General features: G+C 38.7%; 1 protein-coding gene across 1 annotated transcript; it reads right to left on the bottom strand.

The window, feature by feature from the left end:
• Positions 1–8,588: 8,588 nt before the first annotated feature.
• LOC128228224 (phosphopantothenoylcysteine decarboxylase-like) lies at positions 8,589–19,910 on the bottom strand. Its single transcript, XM_052939393.1, has 5 exons — positions 19,778–19,910; positions 14,392–14,487; positions 14,082–14,210; positions 13,762–13,930; positions 8,589–11,562 (listed from the first exon to the last, which is right to left on the bottom strand). The coding sequence occupies exons 1-5, from the start codon at positions 19,874–19,876 to the stop codon at positions 11,411–11,413; spliced, it is 645 nt and encodes a 214-aa protein (XP_052795353.1). The 5' UTR covers positions 19,877–19,910; the 3' UTR covers positions 8,589–11,410.
• Position 19,911: the final 1 nt, after the last annotated feature.

Below are 19,911 nucleotides of genomic sequence, written 5' to 3'. Positions count from 1 at the left end.
GGGGGAGGGAGTAGAGCCATTTCGGCATAATCATATTGTCCAGGAGGACTGGGACGGCGAAGTATTCTTACTTGTATTCGCAAAAATACAAATTCCAGTCGTTTTCTTTTTATGTATGTCGTTTAATAAATATTACAGCAACCACAACACAAGCCGTTAAATAAGTATTACAGCAACCACAACACAAATCCAGGGAAGGAAATTTTGAAAAGTTTTGCAAACACAAAAACCATCCATAGCATCCAGCTCTCTTGAAAGGTGGGGCACTAACATCTGGAAACAAGGCAGACTTACTTGTAGAACTTGCAGCTTTGGTGTGACTAGTAGATGCAAACCCACAAGTTACTGCAAGGGTACTGGGTGGTGCAGTAATAGTTAAAATTCTGCCTCCAAGAAAACTCACCAACACTTGAAGACTATTCTAAAACAGTATTCATGGCATACATTGACCAACAGATGGAACATGCCGATAGGATTGATTATCGTGCTGGATGTTTACACCCAATTGGATATGGAGGAGGGTGGAGCTTTCATCAAATATGCCAAATAACAAATGTAACTGTAAAAGTTTTCTTCGTGTTAATGAGAGCAAGACAGAATTGCTTCACCTGTTGTTGGCAGAAGAGGCTTCAGACAGAGACCTTCCAGATAAAAAACAAGTTTTCAGCACATACGGGGACAACCGGCTTTCAGCACCCAGGAGATGAGATATAGTGCAGATTTGCAGATTTAACCATGCACGCAAAGGCGTACGAGAGTTGAACATCACTCTGGTCATGCTTAAGACATGCAACTCTGATATAGTCGTGACCATTCTGTCCAAACTAGCAAGCATTCCAATGACACATGAAGTCTTGATATCATTTGGTATAGGGAGGGACCATAGGTAATTGACATCACACACTAATACAACTTCTTTGGGCCTACCACAAGAACCATCATCGACCTAATGCATGCGTTCTGGGGAAGTGACGCAACGTCCGTCATTGCAGGCATCGGCAAGAAGACAACATGGAAACGTGGGATGTATTTCTCCGGATGGTGCATTCTCGTTACTCCCTGCTGCCCCTCCAAATATGCTTGTCAGCACAATTAAAGTTCTAGAGAAGTATGTTGTACTGATACACTGAAAGTGTCGCAATGCATGCAGGGGTTTGTGCAAATGCAGCAAGGCTTGTCATCAATGCAAGGCCCTTTGTCGTTGTGAAGGCAATTGTTACCAAAAGTAACTATAAATGTGTAGATACTATGTAGTGAAATAAACCGTTGTTCGTAATTCTCATCGGCCAAGTTAATAAGGGACGAATGCCGTATGTATGAAACCCCTTAGTATTCTATGTTTTCGTACAATGTAAATATAAGTATTGATTCTTATTTTTGTGCGTTCATGCAGTATGAACGCGCGGCCACGATTTTGCATATCCATAAACCGCGCTAGCGGTTTTTGGAAAATATGCAAAATCGCGGCCGAGCGTTCATACTTCATGAACGCACAAAAAATAAGAATCAATACTTATATTTACATTTTCCCTTTTAATTTGTTTATTTTTTTCGACCTAATAATGTTTGAGAACAAGTCTACATTCCACTAAAGTGGAACAAAACGTGTAGAGCGAATGTAAATGGTAAGAGCACTTGTCGCCCTTGGTTGTGTTTTAGCTGGGCGTTCTTTTTATCCTCCGCATAATAAGTAGTCCATAAGTAATTTGCAGATAGAAATAAATAATCAAAGAATCATTTGGTAGTTTCTGTTAAATATGTGGAGTTAATACTGATTTTTGTTGTAATATGGTCATTTAATCAAGAGAACTTTCGATACATTTTAACTCCTGTTTTACATATGCATGACCCAAGTGAGTGGGCATAAAAAAGTGGTCATGGTGATTGCAGGTAGAAATAAATAATCAAAGATTTTTTTTAATCATTTGGTAGTTTCTGTTTAATATGTGGAGTTAATACTGATTTTTGTTGTAATATAGTCATTTTAATCAAGAGAACTTTCGATACATTTTAACTCCTGTTTTACATATATATGCATGACCCAAGTGAGTGGGCATAAAAAATGTGGTCATGGTGATTGAATGGATGACTTCCAGTTCAAGGTAATTATAACGTCATATGTTCGTGTTTTTTGTTGTCTTTTAATTTTTGCAAAGATATTGAAGTGTTGTGATGTGCTAGTCTTCTCGATTTGACAATGTTAAGACGTTTGTTCGAACTCACGAAAATACATGACACTTTGACAGTCTCCAATCATTTCATGTATTTAATTGTAGACGAAAATATCGCCTAATTCTATCGTAGAAATATGTGTATTGTCTGAATCCGAAAATGGATCATTCATTTGTCCTAGAAAGAAATCGCCGAACTCAGAATCATCGGCCATGTTTGTTTTGACAGTTGTTGTAGACGAACCGTAGTAAAAACCGCGTAAATTTTGTTTTTATTATTTGTTCAATGCGTGTTCTTTTGTTATCAAATGCAAATTCAAGCATTTTTCAAATGATATTTCTAGAAAATAATGTCTTTCATTTAAATCTTCGTAAAACATCAAAAGAAACATGTAAACAAGCCGGCATTCAACATGTGCCCTGCTATATTTAGCAATAAAGTAGATTGTAGTAAGATTCACCAGCGCCCAATCAGAGCGTTGCTTTCTTGCCAAACTCCGCCTTCAAAGGTCACGAAAGGTCGACCAGTTCGTGCAAAATGAACTCAATTTTAATCGTTCAGAAAATAAAGTACGGATGTAAATATAAACTTGTAATGTCGTTCGTATGGGACATGTAAAGTATTAATTCGACACTGTGGTATCCGCACTGCTGTTGTAAAACAAATTCTATAATTGTTTCAACATATTACATATATATATATATATATGTGGGTTGATTGGTTGGCAAAATTCAAACAATTATTCTATTTTTACTACGGACAATGATTCACAAGTTGTATAAAACTGCCATTTCAAATGATATAAACGTTTTTTGTTTTTTTTAAGTAAATACTTAGAAATACTTAGATATCAAACTAGTTTGTGTCCAGTGGCTTCCTTGGTCTAAAATCTGTATATTGAGACACCAAGATCATGAGTCTATGACATTTAGTTACAAAGATAAAAGCATTTGAAGATATTGTCGGCCATTTCGGTGACAGTCACCAGGGGGCGCTGCTGACTTGGGTCCATATCTTAAAATAATCAGTAGGGGATGTTTTATATGTGTGCCAAGTTTCATGCTGTTAACCCAAAATTTGCCCTTAACAGCCCCACTACCAGAAACATACTTATAATTCATTTTGGCCACATTTGATTTCGTCTAATCAATGAGATGGCATTAAAGTGGAGCAACTTATTAGCTGCTTATTTATTGTGTGTTTAATTTAAAAGAACCAGTTTAAATGATGATTTTAGCTTCTCCCCCCAATCCTCAAATTTGGAGCTTGCCCACCGCCTGATCAAGTTGACAACTGCCGCCTACTTCTCTCCCTCCGCTTCACATCGGTTTTAATGTTACTTATTTTTTTCTTGCACTCTTCAGTGTCCTTGACCTTAATCCTAGAGGCACCGAATGCAACCCAATGTTAAGCATCCATAAACACGTCCTATATATACCAAGTTTGGTTGCAATATGTCAACCCTAACAAAATTTATTCAGTACCAACCATTTTGCTTTTATAGTAACAGTGACCATGACCTTGACCCAATGAATCCAGCACGCAATGAAATGAAAGGTCACCATAATATCTGCCTATACACAAAGTTTGATCACCATTTTTCAAACTAACTAAACTTATTCTATACCATAAGTTTGACGCTGCCCTCATGCCGGCCCACCCCAAACAACGGCGTACACCATTCTTATAACCAGGTTTCAGTTTGGTTAAAAATATAAAAAAATGAATGTCAAAAGCAATAAGAAAAGAGTAAATCAATGGTCATAATTTGTATTTAGAGTAAATATGGAACAAACCTACACCTATGTCCGGTCCATACCTTTCTCATTTATGGCCGGTTTTTAAAATGATATGGCAGAAGTGACCACTAAAGCATGGAAATGTGTCGCACACTAGACCCTTGACCCTACCTTTAAGGTGAAGGTCACACTTGCCTTGTAAACTTAGTATGTGTCGCACGGTCCATTCCGTTTTTGTCCGGTCCATATCTTTCTCATTCATGGTCGGATTCTAGAATTATTTTACAGAAGCGACCACCATATCATGAGGCTGTGTTAACCACAAGACTCGTGTTCCTACCTTCAAGGCCACGACAACCTTTTTTACTAAGTATGTTTTGTTAAATAAGCCTTGCTGATAAAAGTTCGTGTTTGGTCCATATCTTTCTCATGCATGGACAGTTGTTAAAATTATTCGGCAGAAGTGACTATCATAATATGAGGATGTGCCACTCACAAGTCCCGAGTTCTTTCTTTCAAGGTCACAACAACCTTCTGAACTATGTATGTGTATAGCATGAGGATGTGTCGCTCACAAGACCCATGTACCAACCTTCAAGGTCAAAGGTAAGGTTACAGCAACCTTCTTAGTATAAGTTGCTGTATAAGCCTTACTGATAACTTTTCGTTTCCGGTCCATGTATTTCATATTTATAGTCAGATTTCAAAGTTATTTGGCAGAAGTGACCATCATAGTATGGGGCCATGTCGCTCTAGAGACTGGTGTCCATACATTCGATTTCAAAGTCACAGCATCCTTCTGAACTGAGTTTGTTTTGCTATATAAGCCTTACTGATAATGTGTCCGGTCAATATCATTGTCATACAATGTCGGATTTGGCAGAAGTGACCCCACATAGAATGAAGACGTGTCGCGCACAAGACCCGTGTACCAACCTTCAAGGTCAAGGTCACAGCAACCTTCTGAACTCAAAAGGTTAAGCTATTAAAGTCCTACTTAAGATCAAACTCCAAGCAGTGTTACCTCCCTTTCAGTACAATTATCAGTGTCACCATGCCATCTTCGGCAACCATGGTTTTTAATTCCGTTCAACTTCATAAAAGCATAGTGTAGTCGAGCATTGGAGGTATGCGACGATCGGAAATCACATGACTTTGGATAAATACCACGTGATACATGGATACAGATGGTAAATCATCATTGATTTTGAAAGTTTTGTTCGTATTCCATCCACTTCGACTAATTTATATTTAATAAAAACTACCCCCCAAAAAAGATGATATGTTATTTTGTTAAAAAGAATTTATAGCTAAATTCCAGCTATGCATATATCTAATCCGCTTGACAGGGGAGATCACTGCGAGGAGATTAACTTTGTGTCCAATCCAAGGTCATATTTTAAAATTATTTTGCATTCCCACACTTGGGCATGCGGGGTTATTTATCGCATTCTGTGATAGCTCTAGTTTATTATGAATACTGGTAGAAATGATATTCAGTTTTATTATATGCTATCCGGCTGTTTATAGCGATTCATCAGTGAAATACAACTGAAGTTTTACTGTTACAAATATTGAAAATATCAATTTGATATTTTTCCCTGTTTTGAAATTTAAGCCCGCTCTCGGTTCAAAAGCAAACGCTAGCGTACGCAGGGCGGAGACACAACTTCAACGCCGTTATTTCAAAAAGACGTTGGCGCGTTTTTCTTAACAAATGTAATCAAACGACTATTAATTCCAATTTAAGGCATTATAAAAGTACGTGCTGGAACATTTTTTTTCATTGTTTATTTAAAGATTAAATTCAAGATTGTGTTCAAATGGGTTGAAGGGCAATTATGTTTTCTTCTTTATATTGTTTATAAAAAAAAATTTTTTTTCTCTCCTCCCTCGCTTTAGTTTTTATGAAAAAAAATGCAGCCAGCTCCAATTTTTTGGTAGAAAAAATCCGTGGAACCAAAAAATAATTTGTTGTGTGCATTTTTTTCTCAAATAAAAAGCAGCCATGAAAAGGGCGAAAGTCGTTGTTGTATGGAAGGGTTCGGGGAATGGTCTAACATGATTCATATTGGGTATTGTTCAGACGAAATGTTTCACCCCTCCTGTCTATGTTGTCTGGTGATTATCTTTAAGACTAGTATTTGAGATATGTTGTCATAACTTCGGTAGATATATTGTTATTTCGAAGAATCTTGCAATTTAAGTGTAAAAAATTCACCTCTATTTCGGAGTTTCGCTATGTTTTTATTGCCCGCTATTATGGAAAATACGTATAAGAAAGTTTACACACAGTATGACAAGGGCTGGATTGGCACGACATGCCAGTACTTAACCTGACCTTGGTGTTTACATTTTGTTCCTTATGTTCATGGTTTACGTACTTCATGTTTCGAATTTGATACCTAAATTGTTAAAATGGCAAAAGATTGATTGCTACAAATATTAATTGTACAGACAACTAAGTGCCTTCTTTCATGATAGAGACTGGCCAGTCGCTCATAAGCATTATACGTTTGTTCAGGAGATCCGAAGTCGTATAATATAAGGCACTTAATCACATAGCTTGGCACTTAAATGGGCAGTTCTTACTACATGGAAAGACATCTTATATTGTAAAACAAGCAGATAGTTATTCAGATGATAGTCTTGTCTAGACTTATATTTGTTTTGTATTTGTCTACCCTCTAGTTACACACAAGTTTTCGTAAAAAATGACCGGTCCGCAAAACTGCATATTGAAAATTATACTGTAACGAGGCTCGCTGTCACTAGTCCCGTACGAATGTAAAGAAGCAGCATAATTATGGAAGGTTAAACATGTAAATGTGTCAAAATAAGCATCCAATTATGCGACATTGGTGAAAACTAACCGACCAATGAATTCTTATAAATGTACCTACATCAGCTTTCTATATATCGGTGGCGCTGTGCTTTCTTATACGGAAGATTAGTTGCAGCAATGCAAAAGAACCAACGTGATGTGCACTGAGCTTGACTGAGCGGCCTTCATGTTAGTGTTGATGGCCCCTCTGACGCCCCCTCTATTTCCGGTTGCGAATAGTGTTCGAGTATGCACTGTTGTTACACGATCCTGATTTCGGCTTTGCCACTCCTCCGCTAATGCGGGAAATTGAGCCTGTAAGTGTCCGTAGTGCTCCGTAAGACCGCACCGGGGATTCGGTCGAGTCGACCCAACGTGCAGCCAATGAGCACGGGAAGACGTTATTAACTCTAAAACCACTACCACTATCAGGAAAAAAGAATTCGTGAAGACTAGGTGTCCAATTTGGGGAAAAAAACCAAAGAGACTGCATTGAAATGCTGATTTATTTTCAAATCATGGCACATTGATATCCATTCCAACAACGAACACTCTATAACAACAAATATTAAACTAAATAAACACAAATAAATATTGAAAGCATCTGTGTAGATATTGCAGCTTTGGTGTGACTAGGAGATGCAAACCCACAAGTTACTGCAAGGGTACTGGGTGGTGCAGTAATAGTTAAAATTCTGCCTCCAAGAAAACTCACCAACACTTGAAGACTATTCTAAAACAGTATTCATGGCATACATTGACCAACAGATGGAACATGCCGATAGGATTGATTATCGTGCTGGATGTTTACACCCAATTGGATATGGAGGAGGGTGGAGCTTTCATCAAATATGCCAAATAACTGTAAAAGTTTTCTTCGTGTTATTAATGAGAGCAGGACAGAATTGTTCCACCTGTTGTTGGCAGAAGAGGCTTCAGACAGAGACCTTCCAGATAAAAAACAAGTCTTCAGCACATACGTGGACAACCGGCTTTCAGCACCCAGGAGATGAGATATAGTGCAGATTTGCAGATTTAACCATGCAAGCAAAGGCGCACCAGAGTTGAACATCACTCTGGTCATGCTTAAGACATGCGACTCTGATATAGTCGTGACCATTCTGTCCAAACTAGCAAGCATTCCAATGACACATGAAGTCTTAATATCATTTGGTATAGGGAGGGACCATAGGTAATTGACATCACATACTATTACAACTTCTTTGGGTCTACCACAAGAACCATCATCGATCTAATGCATGCGTTCTGGGGAAGTGACGCAACGTCCGTCATTGCAGGCATCGGCAAGAAGACAACATGGAAACGTGGGATGTATTTCTCCGGATGGTGCATTCTCGTTACTCCCTGCTGCCCCTCCAAATATGCTTGTCAGCACAATTGAAGTTCTAGAGAAGTATGTTGTACTGATACACTGAAAGTGTCGCAAGGCATGCAGGGGTTTGTGCAAATGCAGCAAGGCTTGTCATCAATGCAAGGCCCTTATCGTTGTGAAGGCAATTGTTACCAAAAGTAGCTATAAATGTGTAGATAGTGAAATAAACTGTTGTTCGTGATTCTCATATGCGAAGTTAATAAGGGACGAATGCCGTATGTATTAAAATCCTCAGTAATCTATGTTTTCGATTCATATTTTTGTGCGTTCATGCAATATGAACGCTCAGCCACGAATTTGCATATCCATAAACCGCGCTAGCGGTTTTTGGAAAATATGCAAAATCGCGGCCAAGCCCCCAATCCTCAAATTTGGAGCTTGCCCACCGCCTGATCAAGTTGACAACTGCCGCCTACTTCTCTCCCTCCGCTTCACATCGGTTTTAATGTTACTTATTTTTTTTCTTGCACTCTTCAGTGTCCTTGACCTTCATCCTAGTGGCACCGAATGCAACCCAATGTTAAGCATCCATAAACACGTCCTATATATACCAAGTTTGGTTGCAATATGTCAACCCTAACCAAATTTATTCAGTACCAACCATTTTTCTTTTATAGTAACAGTGACCATGACCTTGACCCAATGAACCCAGCACGCAATGGAATGAAAGGTCACCATAATATCTCCCTATACACAAAGTTTGATCACCATTTTTCAAACTAACTAAACTTATTCTATCCCATAAGTTTGACGCTGCCCTCATGGCCGGCCCACCCGAAACAACGGCGTACACCATTCTAATAACCAGGTTTTAGTTTGGTTAAAAATATAAAAAAAATGCATGTCAAAAGCAATAAGAAAAGAGTAAATCAATGGTCATAATTTGTATTTAGTGTAAATATGGAACAAACCTACACCTATTCCAGTTAATGAAAGAGTCTGTTTATTTTGTAACTCTTTAAAAGACGAATTTCACTTTATTTTCGAATGTGAATGTTTCATAGAACTAAGACAAACACTAATAAACAGATATTACCGTACCAACGCTAATGTTATAAAGTTCAAAGATGTATTACAATCAGAAAGTTGTGTTGTTTTGAAAAAATAGCAACATTTTGTCATAAAGCATTTGCTGCAAGAAATTTACTTTTTTACAACTAGTATATATATATATGTGTGTGTGCGTGTGTGTGCGTGTGTGCGTGTGCGTGTGTGTGTGTGTGTGTGTGCCTTCCTAAAACTTAAACATTGAGTAATGCCTGAAATATTTATTTATTGTATTGCAAGTTACTCTCCTTTCGCTGTATCTTACTACATGTACACACTACTCATCGCCAACCATATGAATGTACTAACCATTGTATTTGTATACTGTACTTATGGGCTTATGCCTACTGTATATGTTTTCCCAATAAACCAAACTATGTTACCATAAACGTATATAAAATAATTTACTCTACTCTACTATATAACATGACTATTTTTCAAGGTTTACAAAGTCAATGTGACGAAACACGTAATTTAGTTAGTGAGATTCTATACTTTTCAATGCTAACAATATCTAAATATGGTTGAAATTTAAAATCAGCAAACAGTCTATACGTTAATGCTCTACTTGAACTTTCTATATCTGCATTCCATTTTTGCTTATATTGATCACTTATTCTTTGTTTAACATGATATAAAAACAAACTTACATTTCCTACAGTCTGGAATAACCAAGTCTAACATGCTTTGCCCAAGATGGCTTATTTGGATATATATCTAGGTCATTTAACATCATATTCAAGTTTAGCATACTTAATATCTGATGTACATATAATCTTAGTCCAGTATCTTATGACATTGTACATAGTTCTATTTTTACATGGCATCTTGCCCAATTCACCATAGACAAAGACATTTTGCGTCTGCAATTTGACTCCAAGTACATGTAATTGCTTATAAAATCTAAGGTATAATCTCTCTAAGACTGGTGCATTTGAATATTCCCAGATTTCACTACCATAACATATCACTGGGTCGATAAGTTTATCAAATAAATCTAATCTGTGACTTACAGAAATGTATGGGAATTTAACAAGATACGATTTCATCGTGTAAATTGCTTTCATGGCTTGACCGGCTATACTTTCAAAGGCCGTATTAAAAGATCCACCTGTGGTGAACACAATTCCCAAATAATTAAATTTATAAACAATTTCAATTTCTTCATTGTTATAAGTAAACATAATGTTACCTAATCTCCGCCCTCCTTTTTTAAATATCATGATTTTTGTTTTACTGACATTTACTTTTAGCTTCCATGTATTACAATATTCTTCAAGTATGGATAGACCAGTTTGTAGTCCCTTTTCCGTTTCAGAAAAAATACATATATCATCTGCATATAAAATGAGATATAGTTTAAACATACCAATATCAATGCCATCATGGCCTTTCATGATTAAAGTTTCTTCCAAGTCATTTAGATACATAGCAAATAAAAATGTTATATACTCATTGGATCTTCTACACATTGTTAATGTTATCAATGCGAATTGGTCGCATGGAGAAACTTAAAACATAACAGTGTTGTGGATTTTCAGAATGTTCTTTAAATCATAAATATATAAATATTCCGTGCTGAATTTATTTGGTACAGTTCATATATATAAATCTGGCAACAGCACCAGAGTGTTTGCAAAATAACTATGTAAAAAGTGGCACTTAATATATCACATACTTCCAATTTTTTGTCGGTATAGACATTGTAAACAACATTAAAGGTATGAGGAAAATGTCGTTATATTCAGGTGTCGTTATAGACTGTACAGTACGTGCTAGCTTGCTTGCAGTGTTTCATATTTCTCTTGCATTGATATACATAGATATACGTATTTTAATGTTGGCATGTATTTCAATTTTTCTTTCTATTGGGTTAGCACATGGGTAGTTCGATTCTGACGGAAATAATTCCATGGATAGTTGGGCAGCTATCTAACTTGTAAACAATTATAATTTAGTGTATTAAAGGCGCTGTAAAGCTACGTCTCGCTTTCTGATTGCCACCTAGTTTATTCTAACCTCACAACATTTATTCCATTATTCCTTTAGGTTGCAAGCAATTTTCTCGAACATCGACACTTCAGCAGCTTCGATACTTTTATTTATCTACGCAGGCGACACAACATGGTTTTGCCTGTTGTGTGAAACACTGCAGACTTACTTATCGTCTGTGTGTGTCAATGCATGCAAACGTGCATCTTTAATTGATTTTGCAGTCTGTGTTTCAAAAAATGGTCAAGAAGCACAATCAACACCGTTATCGTCATGTTTCCTTTTTCTGTCGTCATTTTTTATTTCAATAATGTCACCGGCGTTTGCAGTGAGGCGCTCTCTGACGTCACAAACAGTTTGTATGATTGTCGGAACTTCAGCCATTGCACCTTGCCCTTAAATTTGAAAATACTGCTTTCTAAGAACACCGTCAAGACAAATTTCGTAAAAGGTAAAGTTTAAGCTAGACGTAGCTATAAAATAACAAGAAACGCCGCAATGTAACGAAACCAGGTTTTTAATGATTGACAAAAGAACTTCAGCCTGTGTCTGTTTTTCTAGTTTTAGTAACAGTGACCTTGACCCTAGGGACCCCAAATGCAATCCATTGAAAGGTACCCATAAACTCTTCCTATAGACCAAGTTGGGTCAGGATATGTCAACCCTAACTTAATTTATTCAGTTTCAACCTTTTTTTATTTTTAGTAACCGTGACCTTGACCTTGAATCTAGAGATCCCAAACGCAATCCCATGATAGGTATCCATAAACTCTTTCTATAGACCAAGTTTGGTCAAGATATGTCAACCCTTAAGTTATTCAGTTTCAACTGTTTTTCTATTTTTAGTAACAGTCACCTTGACCTTGAACCAAGGGACCCCAAACACAATCCCATAAAAAATCTCCATTAACTCTTCCTATAGACCAAGTTTAGTCAAGATAAGTCACCCCTTACTAAAGTTATTCAGTTTCAACTGTTTTTCTATTTTTAGTAACAATGACCTTGACCCTAGGGACCCCAAACAAAATCCCATGAAAGATATCCATAAACTCTTCCTATTGACCAAGTTTGGTCAAGATATGTCATCCCTAACTAAAGTTATTCAGTTTCAACCGTTTTTCTATTTTAAGTTACAGTGACCTTGACCCTAGGGACCCCAAACGCAATCCCATGAAAGGTCTCAATAAACCCTTCCTACAGACCAAGTTTTGTCAAGATATGTCATCCTTAACTAAAGTTATTCAGTTTCAACCGTTTTTATATTTTTAGAAACAGTGACCTTGACCGTGACCCTAGGGACCCCAAACGCAATCCAATGAAAGGTCTCCATAAACTCTTCCTATTGACCAAGTTTAGTCAAGAAATGACATCCCTAACTAAAGTTATTCAGTTTCAACTGTTTTTTTCTATTTTTATTAACAGTGACCTTGACCTTAACCGACCCCAAACGCAATCACATGAAAGGTATCCATAAACTCTTCCTATTGACCAAGTTTGGTCAAGATATGTCAACCCTAACTAAAGTTATTCAATTTCAACCATTTTTCTATTTTTAGTAACAGTGACCTTGACCTTGACCCTAGGGACCCCAAACGCAATCCCATGAAAGGTCTCCACAAACTCTTCCTATAGACCAAGTTAAGTCAAGATATGTCACCCCTAACTAAAGTTATTCAGTTTCAACTGTTTTTCTATTTTTAGTAACAGTCACCTTGACCTTGAACCTAGGGACCCCAAACACAATCCCATGAAAGGTCTCCATAAACTCTTCATATAGACCAAGTTTAGTCAAGATATGTCATCCCTACCTAAAGTTATTCAGTTTCAACTGTTTTCTGTTTTTAGTAACAGTGACCTTGACCTTGACTCTAGGGACCCCAAACGCAATGTTAATAAACTCTTCCTATTGATCAAGTTTGGTCAAGATATGTCAACCCTAACTAAAGTTATTCAGTTTCAACCGTTTTTCTATTTTTAGTAAAAGTGACCTTGACCTTGACCCTAGGGACCCCAAACGCAATCCCATGCAAGGTATCCATAAACCTTTCCTATAGACCAAGTTTAGTCAAGATATGTCATCCTTAACTAAAGTTATTCAGTTTCAACCGTTTTTCTATTTTTAGTAACAGTGACCTTGCCCTTGACCCTAGGGACACCAAACGCAATCCCATGAAAGGTCTCCATAAACTCTTCCTATTGACCAAGTTTAGTCAAGATATGTCATCCCTAACTAAAGTTATTCAGTTTCAACCGTTTTTCTATTTTTAGTTACAGTGACCTTGACCTTGACCCTCGGGACCCCAAACGCAATCCCATGAAAGGTCTCCATAAACTCTTCCTATAGACCAAGTTTGGTCAAGATATGTCATCCCTTACTAAAGTTATTCAGTTTCAAAGGTGAGTTTGACGCCGCCCGGCCGCCCGCCCGCTCGCCCGCCCGAACAACGACGTTCGCCATTCTAATAACAAGGTTTCACTATGTGAAAACCTGTTTAAAAATGATTACACAGTTATGAACAACACACATATAATATTACTGTATATGAGTTTCAATGATATGCCCAAACTGGGTGCATTTGACAGGCAGCACGTACCTGAGTCGCCACAGACAAGTGTCTTCTCCACCACAGGGATGTAGATGTAGCCCAAGCCCCTCAGGCGAACCAGCTGTTCCCGCGTGACCGGATGTTCCCACATACACGTGTTCATGGCAGGCGCCAACAGTAGCGGCTTGGACATTTCCCACGCCCGAACAACGCATGTCTACAACGCACAAACACCGCAGCATTAGTATTTGTATATACATATCTTTTTATCTATACATATATATTAAATATTATACACTTTGTCATGAATATGTTATTACACGACCAAAGAATAAAATTGATTCAAGAACAATCAATAGCATATTTACGAGAAGGTTATCACATATTCCTGTCGCGATTTTAGCCATGGTGTTGGCGTCTAAGGGTGCTATAAGCATCATGTCCGCCCAGCGACGTAGCTCGATGTGCAGCACAGGGTCCCCTCGCTTGCTCCAGCCCTGTAAGTGTTGATATGTAGAAATCATTTGTAATTGACGTATATTGGTCTATTACGCATAATCCGAATACAACAAACATTGAAGCACAAACATTATGTGGAAAAAATAATATAAGTATTGCCCGTAAAAGAAAAGAGTTTGCTTTAAACTTCAATCAAAATATCCACAGACACCGCCTCACCTTCCACTCTTCCGCGTCGTCAATGACCGGCACGGGAAATGTCGGTATGTCCAGGAAGTGTTTCGCATTCTCCGAGACGACAACCTTCACGTTGAACTGAAGGGGAAATGCACACATTTATTAAATTTGACAATTTCACGTTAAGGAGTTTATTAAAGACGCCAATAACAATAGTGCTGCTTCTGTCCATACATTGAACATAGTTACCGATTTAAAATATGACAAGGCAGTCCGATGGACGGCTATATCCCCCGCCGTTGTTTTTTAGTATATTTTGTTTTTCTCACAACCTGACTGGTACGTTAAATCTGACCGAAATTGAACACATCCACTGGTCAAGAGTGGGAATATAGGAAATACAAGTTGTTTGATCAGTAACCTAAACATTCTTGGATATATGAACATATTATAAAAGGATATTTGTTAAAGTTATTCATATTGTGTGTAGTGTAGGTCAGATCAATGTCAAGTTTTTTTTGGCTAAAATAAAAGAAGGAAAATGAGTCCTTGATTTATAACATCGATGAAATAGCAAGCCTTAAGTATTTTCGATAAAGTAATATGGTAATCCATCAATGCATAAGTAAGTTATAGCGCGGACACGAGCATGTGTACTCTGTCCTTTAAGTGTCTCGTGTGACCTTGACCTTTGAGGTATGGACCCGAGTCAAGGTCACTGCACATCGTCTTAATGAGGACAACATTTGTACCAAGTAATATGGTAATCCATCCATGCATAAGTAAGTTATAGCGCGGACACGAGCATGTGTACTCTGACCTTTAAATGTATCGTGTGACCTTGACCTTTGAGGTATGGACCCGGGTCAAGGTCACTGCACATCGTCTCAATAAGGACAACATTTGTACCCAGTAATATGGTATGACCTTGACCTTTGAGGTATGGACCCGGGTCAAGGTCACTGCACATCGTCTCAATAAGGACAACATTTGTACCAAGTAATATGGTAATCCATCAATGCATACGTAAGTTATAGCGCGGACACGAGCATGTGTACTCTGATCTTTAAATGTCTCGTCTGACCTTGACCTTTGATGTATGGACCCGGAGCAAGGTCACTGCACATCGTCTCAATAAGGACAACATTTGTACCAAGTAATATGGTAATCCATTAATGCATAAGTAAGTTATAGCACGGAAGCGAGCATGTGTACCCTGATCTTTAAATGTCTTGTGTGACCTTGACCTTTGAGGTATGGATCCGGGTCAAGATCACTGCACATCGTCTCCATGAGGACAACATTTGTACCAAGTAATATGGTAATCCATTAATGCATAAGTAAGTTATAGCGCGGAAACGAGCATGTTTTCTCTAGCCTTTAAATGTCTTGTGTGACCTTGACCTATAAGGTATGGACCCGGGTCAAGGTCACTGCACATCGTCTCCATGAGGACAACATTTGTACCATGTAATATGGTAATCCATCAATGCATAAGAAAGTTATAGCCCGGACACGAGCATGTGTACTCTGATCTTTAAATGTCTCGTCTGACCTTGACCTTTGATGTATGGACCCGGAGCAAGGTCACTGCACATCGTCTCAATAAGGACAACATTTGTACCAAGTAATATGGTAATCCATTAATGCATAAGTAAGTTATAGCACGGAAGCGAGCATGTGTACCCTGATCTTTAAATGTCTTGCGTGACCTTGACCTTTGAGGTATGGATCCGGGTCAAGATCACTGCACATCGTCTCCATGAGGACAACATTTGTACCAAGTAATATGGTAATCCATTAATGCATAAGTAAGTTATAGCACGGAAGCGAGCATGTGTACCCTGATCTTTAAATGTCTTGTGTGACCTTGACCTTTGAGGTATGGATCCGGGTCAAGATCACTGCACATCGTCTCCATGAGGACAACATTTGTACCAAGTAATATGGTAATCCATTAATGCATAAGTAAGTTATAGCGCGGAAACGAGCATGTTTACTCTGGCCTTTAAATGTCTTGTGTGACCTTGACCTATAAGGTATGGACCCGGGTCAAGGTCACTGCACATCGTCTCCATGAGGACAACATTTGTACCAAGTAATATGGTAATCCATCAATGCATAAGAAAGTTATAGCCCGGACATGAAATTTTACGGCCAGACGGACGGACAGACAGACAGACAGACTGGCAGACGGACGAAGTGCATTCCTATAATCCCCTCCCCACTACGTGGCGTGGGATTAAAAATCAAATGATTGAAGGGGTACAATACAGGTTGATGCCCAAAAATCATTATATTGCATTATCATGGTTAACTGAATTGACATTAATGATCAAACAAAAAAGCATCAATGTTATGTGTTTAATAATTTTGTGGCCACAAATTCTGCATTTGAAAAGGCGCCAAAATATTGCATATGTTCCGTCATCTTTACACAAATCATATGTATTTATTTCTGTTTTGATCACTTAGTAAGATAAGTTTAACAGAGTAATGCACTTAAATTAAAAAAAATATTGCATAATCCTATTTTGCGCCCCTTTAAAACATTAAAATGCAAAGCGTGTTGCGGTTCATGAATAAATACATTAGCATAGCATTATTTTTAATTTCAATTGAATATTAGAATAACAGCAAAACATTCCTGTGAAAAGGGACTTATTCAATCTTGTTGAGAGATACTAAGTCATTCTTGAATACAGAGACCGAGTCATTTTTGAGAACGGAGACTAAGTTATACTTGAGAACATAAACTGAGTCACTCTTGTGAACAGAGACTGAGTCATTCTTGTGGACAGAGACTGAGTCATTCTTGTGGACAGGGACTGAGTCATTCTTGTGGACAGAGACTGAGTCATTCTTGTGGACTGAGACTGGGTCATTCTTGTGGACAGGGATTGAGTCATTCTTGTGGACAGAGATGGATTCATTCTTGTGGACTGAGACTGGGTCATTCTTGTGGACATAGAATGAGTCATTCTTGTGGACAGAGATTAAGTCATTCTTGTGGACAGAGATTGAGTCATTCTTGTGGTCAGGGAATGAGTCATTCTTGTGGACAGAGACTGAGTCATTCTTTTGGACAGAGACTGAGTCATTATTGTGGTCAGTGACTGAGTCATTGTTGTGGATAGGGACTGAGTCATTGTTGTGGACAGAGACTGAGTCATTCTTGTGGACAGAGACTGAGTCATTCGTGTGGTCAGGGACTGAGTCATTGTTGTTGATAGGGACTGAGTCATTCTTGTGGACAAAGACTGAGTCATTCTTGTGGACAGAGACTGAGTCATTCTTGTGGATAGGGACTGAGTCATTCTTGTGGACAGAGACTGAGTCACTCTTGTCGACAGGGACTGGGTCATTCTTGTGGACATAGACTGAGTCATTCTTGTGGACTGAGACTGGGTCATTCTTGTGGACATAGAATGAGTCATTCTTGTGGACAGAGACTGAGTCATTCTTGTGGACAGAGACTGAGTCATTCTTGTGGACATGGACTGAGTCATTATTGTGGACAGAGACTGAGTCATTCTTGTGGACAGAGATTGAGTCATTCTTGTGGACAGAGATTGAGTCATTCTTGTGGTCATGGACTGAGTGATTCTTGTGGACTGAGACTGAGTGATTCTTGTGGACAGAGACTGAGTCATTCTTGTGGACAGAGACTGAGTCATTATTGTGGACAGGGACTGAGTCATTGTTGTGGATAGAGACTGAGTCATTCTTGTGGACAGAGACTGAGTCATTCTTGTGGATAGGATCTGAGTCATTCTAGTGGTCAGGGACTGAGTCATTGTTGTTGATAGGGACTGAGTCATTCTTGTGGACAGAGACCGAGTCATTCTTGTGGATAGGATCTGAGTCATTCTTGTGGACAGAGACTGAGTCACTCTTGTCGACAGGGACTGAGTCATTCTTGTGGACAGGGACTGAGTCATTCTTGTGGACAGGGACTGAGTCATTCTTGTGTATAGAGACTGGGTCATTACTGGGGACAGAGACTGAGTCATTCTTGTGGACAGTGACTGAGTCATTCTTGAGCACAGGGACTGGGTCACTCTTGTAAACAGAGACTGAGTCATTCTTGTGGACAGTGACTGAGTCATTCTTGTGGACAGAGACTTGGTCACTCTTGTGGACAGAGACTGAGTTATTCTTGTGGACAGAGGCTGGGTCATTCTTGGGGACAGAGATTGAGTCATTCTTGTGGACAGAGACTGAATCATTCTTGGGGACAGTGACTGAGTCATTCTTGTGGACAGAGACTTGGTCACTCTTGTGGACAGAGACTGAGTTATTCTTGTGGACAGAGGCTGGGTCATTCTTGGGGACAGAGATTGAGTCATTCTTGTGGACAGAGACTGAATCATTCTTGGGGACAGTGACTGAGTCACTCTTGTCGACAGAGACTTCAAGTCATTCTTGTGGACAGAGACTGAGTCATTCTTGAGGACAAAGACTGAGTCATTCTTGAGGACAGAGACTGAGTCATTATTGTGGACTGAGACTGAGTCATTCTTGTGGACAGAGACTGAGTCATTCTTGTGGACAGGGACTGAGTCATTCTTGTGGACAGAGACTGAGTCATTCTTCTGGACAGGGACCGAGTCATTCTTGTGGACAGGGACTGAGTCATTCTTGTGTACAGAGACTGGGTCATTCTTGTGGACAGAGACTGAGTCATTCTTGTGGACAGAGACTTGGTCACTCTTGTGGATAGAGACTGGGTCATTGGTGTGGACAGAGGCTGAGTCATTCTTGTGGACAGAGACTGAGTCATTCTTGTGGACAGAGACTGGGTCATTTTAGTGGTCAGGGACTGGGTCATTCTTGTGGACAGAGACTGAGTCATTCTTGTGGTCAGGGAATGAGTCATTCTTGTTGACAGAGACTGACTAGTGATTCATTCTTGTGGACAGGGACTGAGTCATCTTTATGGACAGAGTCATTCTTGTGGACAGAGACTGAGTCATTCTTGTGGAAGCCTCGCTGTGTTCGGATAATGAGACTAGTTGGGAACAGGGACCGAGCCTTATTGTGAATAGAATCCCAATAATCTTGATTTCATAGAACAAATTTTGTTGTTGAAAGTGACTTGGTCTTGGCCAATAAGTAAGTCTAATATAATGGAAAGGGCCAGAGTCTCGTTGTGGACATTGACTGAGTTTTGTTAACAATGACTCCAGGGAATGAATCTGGCTGAGCAGAGGTACATGTACGTACATCTATATAAACTGAGACTCGTTGTGAGCTGGGTCTCGTTGTGGAAAGGGATGTAGACATGTAACATACCAAATACGAGTACAATTGCCTCAGTATTGTGACGCCTTAATATAGATAGATAGAGTTATATGACATGTCTTATATTGTAGAAGATTACGATCATTTATTCTACATTTAAATGTCAGCACTTGTTTTAACCCACCTTTTCGTCAATTAATGAAGATACAATCTGAGAAGCCTTTATACTTGCAACACTTCCAGTTAAACCAAGTAAAACATTAAATTTGCCGGAGTTGGCCATTGGGATCTTTTACCACAGTAACATTGAACGCTAGC

The sequence above is a fragment of the Mya arenaria genome, chromosome 3 (assembly GCF_026914265.1).
Source record: "Mya arenaria isolate MELC-2E11 chromosome 3, ASM2691426v1".
Classification (NCBI taxonomy): Eukaryota; Metazoa; Mollusca; class Bivalvia; order Myida; family Myidae; genus Mya; species Mya arenaria.
This window is presented reverse-complemented; position numbering and strand designations above follow the sequence as displayed.

Excerpts from the sequence above, each read along its gene's own strand:
- LOC128228224 (XM_052939393.1), bottom strand. The coding sequence starts at position 19,876 with ATGGCCAACTCCGGCAAATTTAATGTTTTACTTGGTTTAACTGGAAGT. Across the intron at positions 14,211-14,391 it reads ACGACGCGGAAGAGTGGAAG|GGCTGGAGCAAGCGAGGGGA; the intron begins GTGAGGCGGTGT and ends CAACACTTACAG. Across the intron at positions 13,931-14,081 it reads GAATATGTGATAACCTTCTC|ACATGCGTTGTTCGGGCGTG; the intron begins GTAAATATGCTA and ends TGTGCGTTGTAG.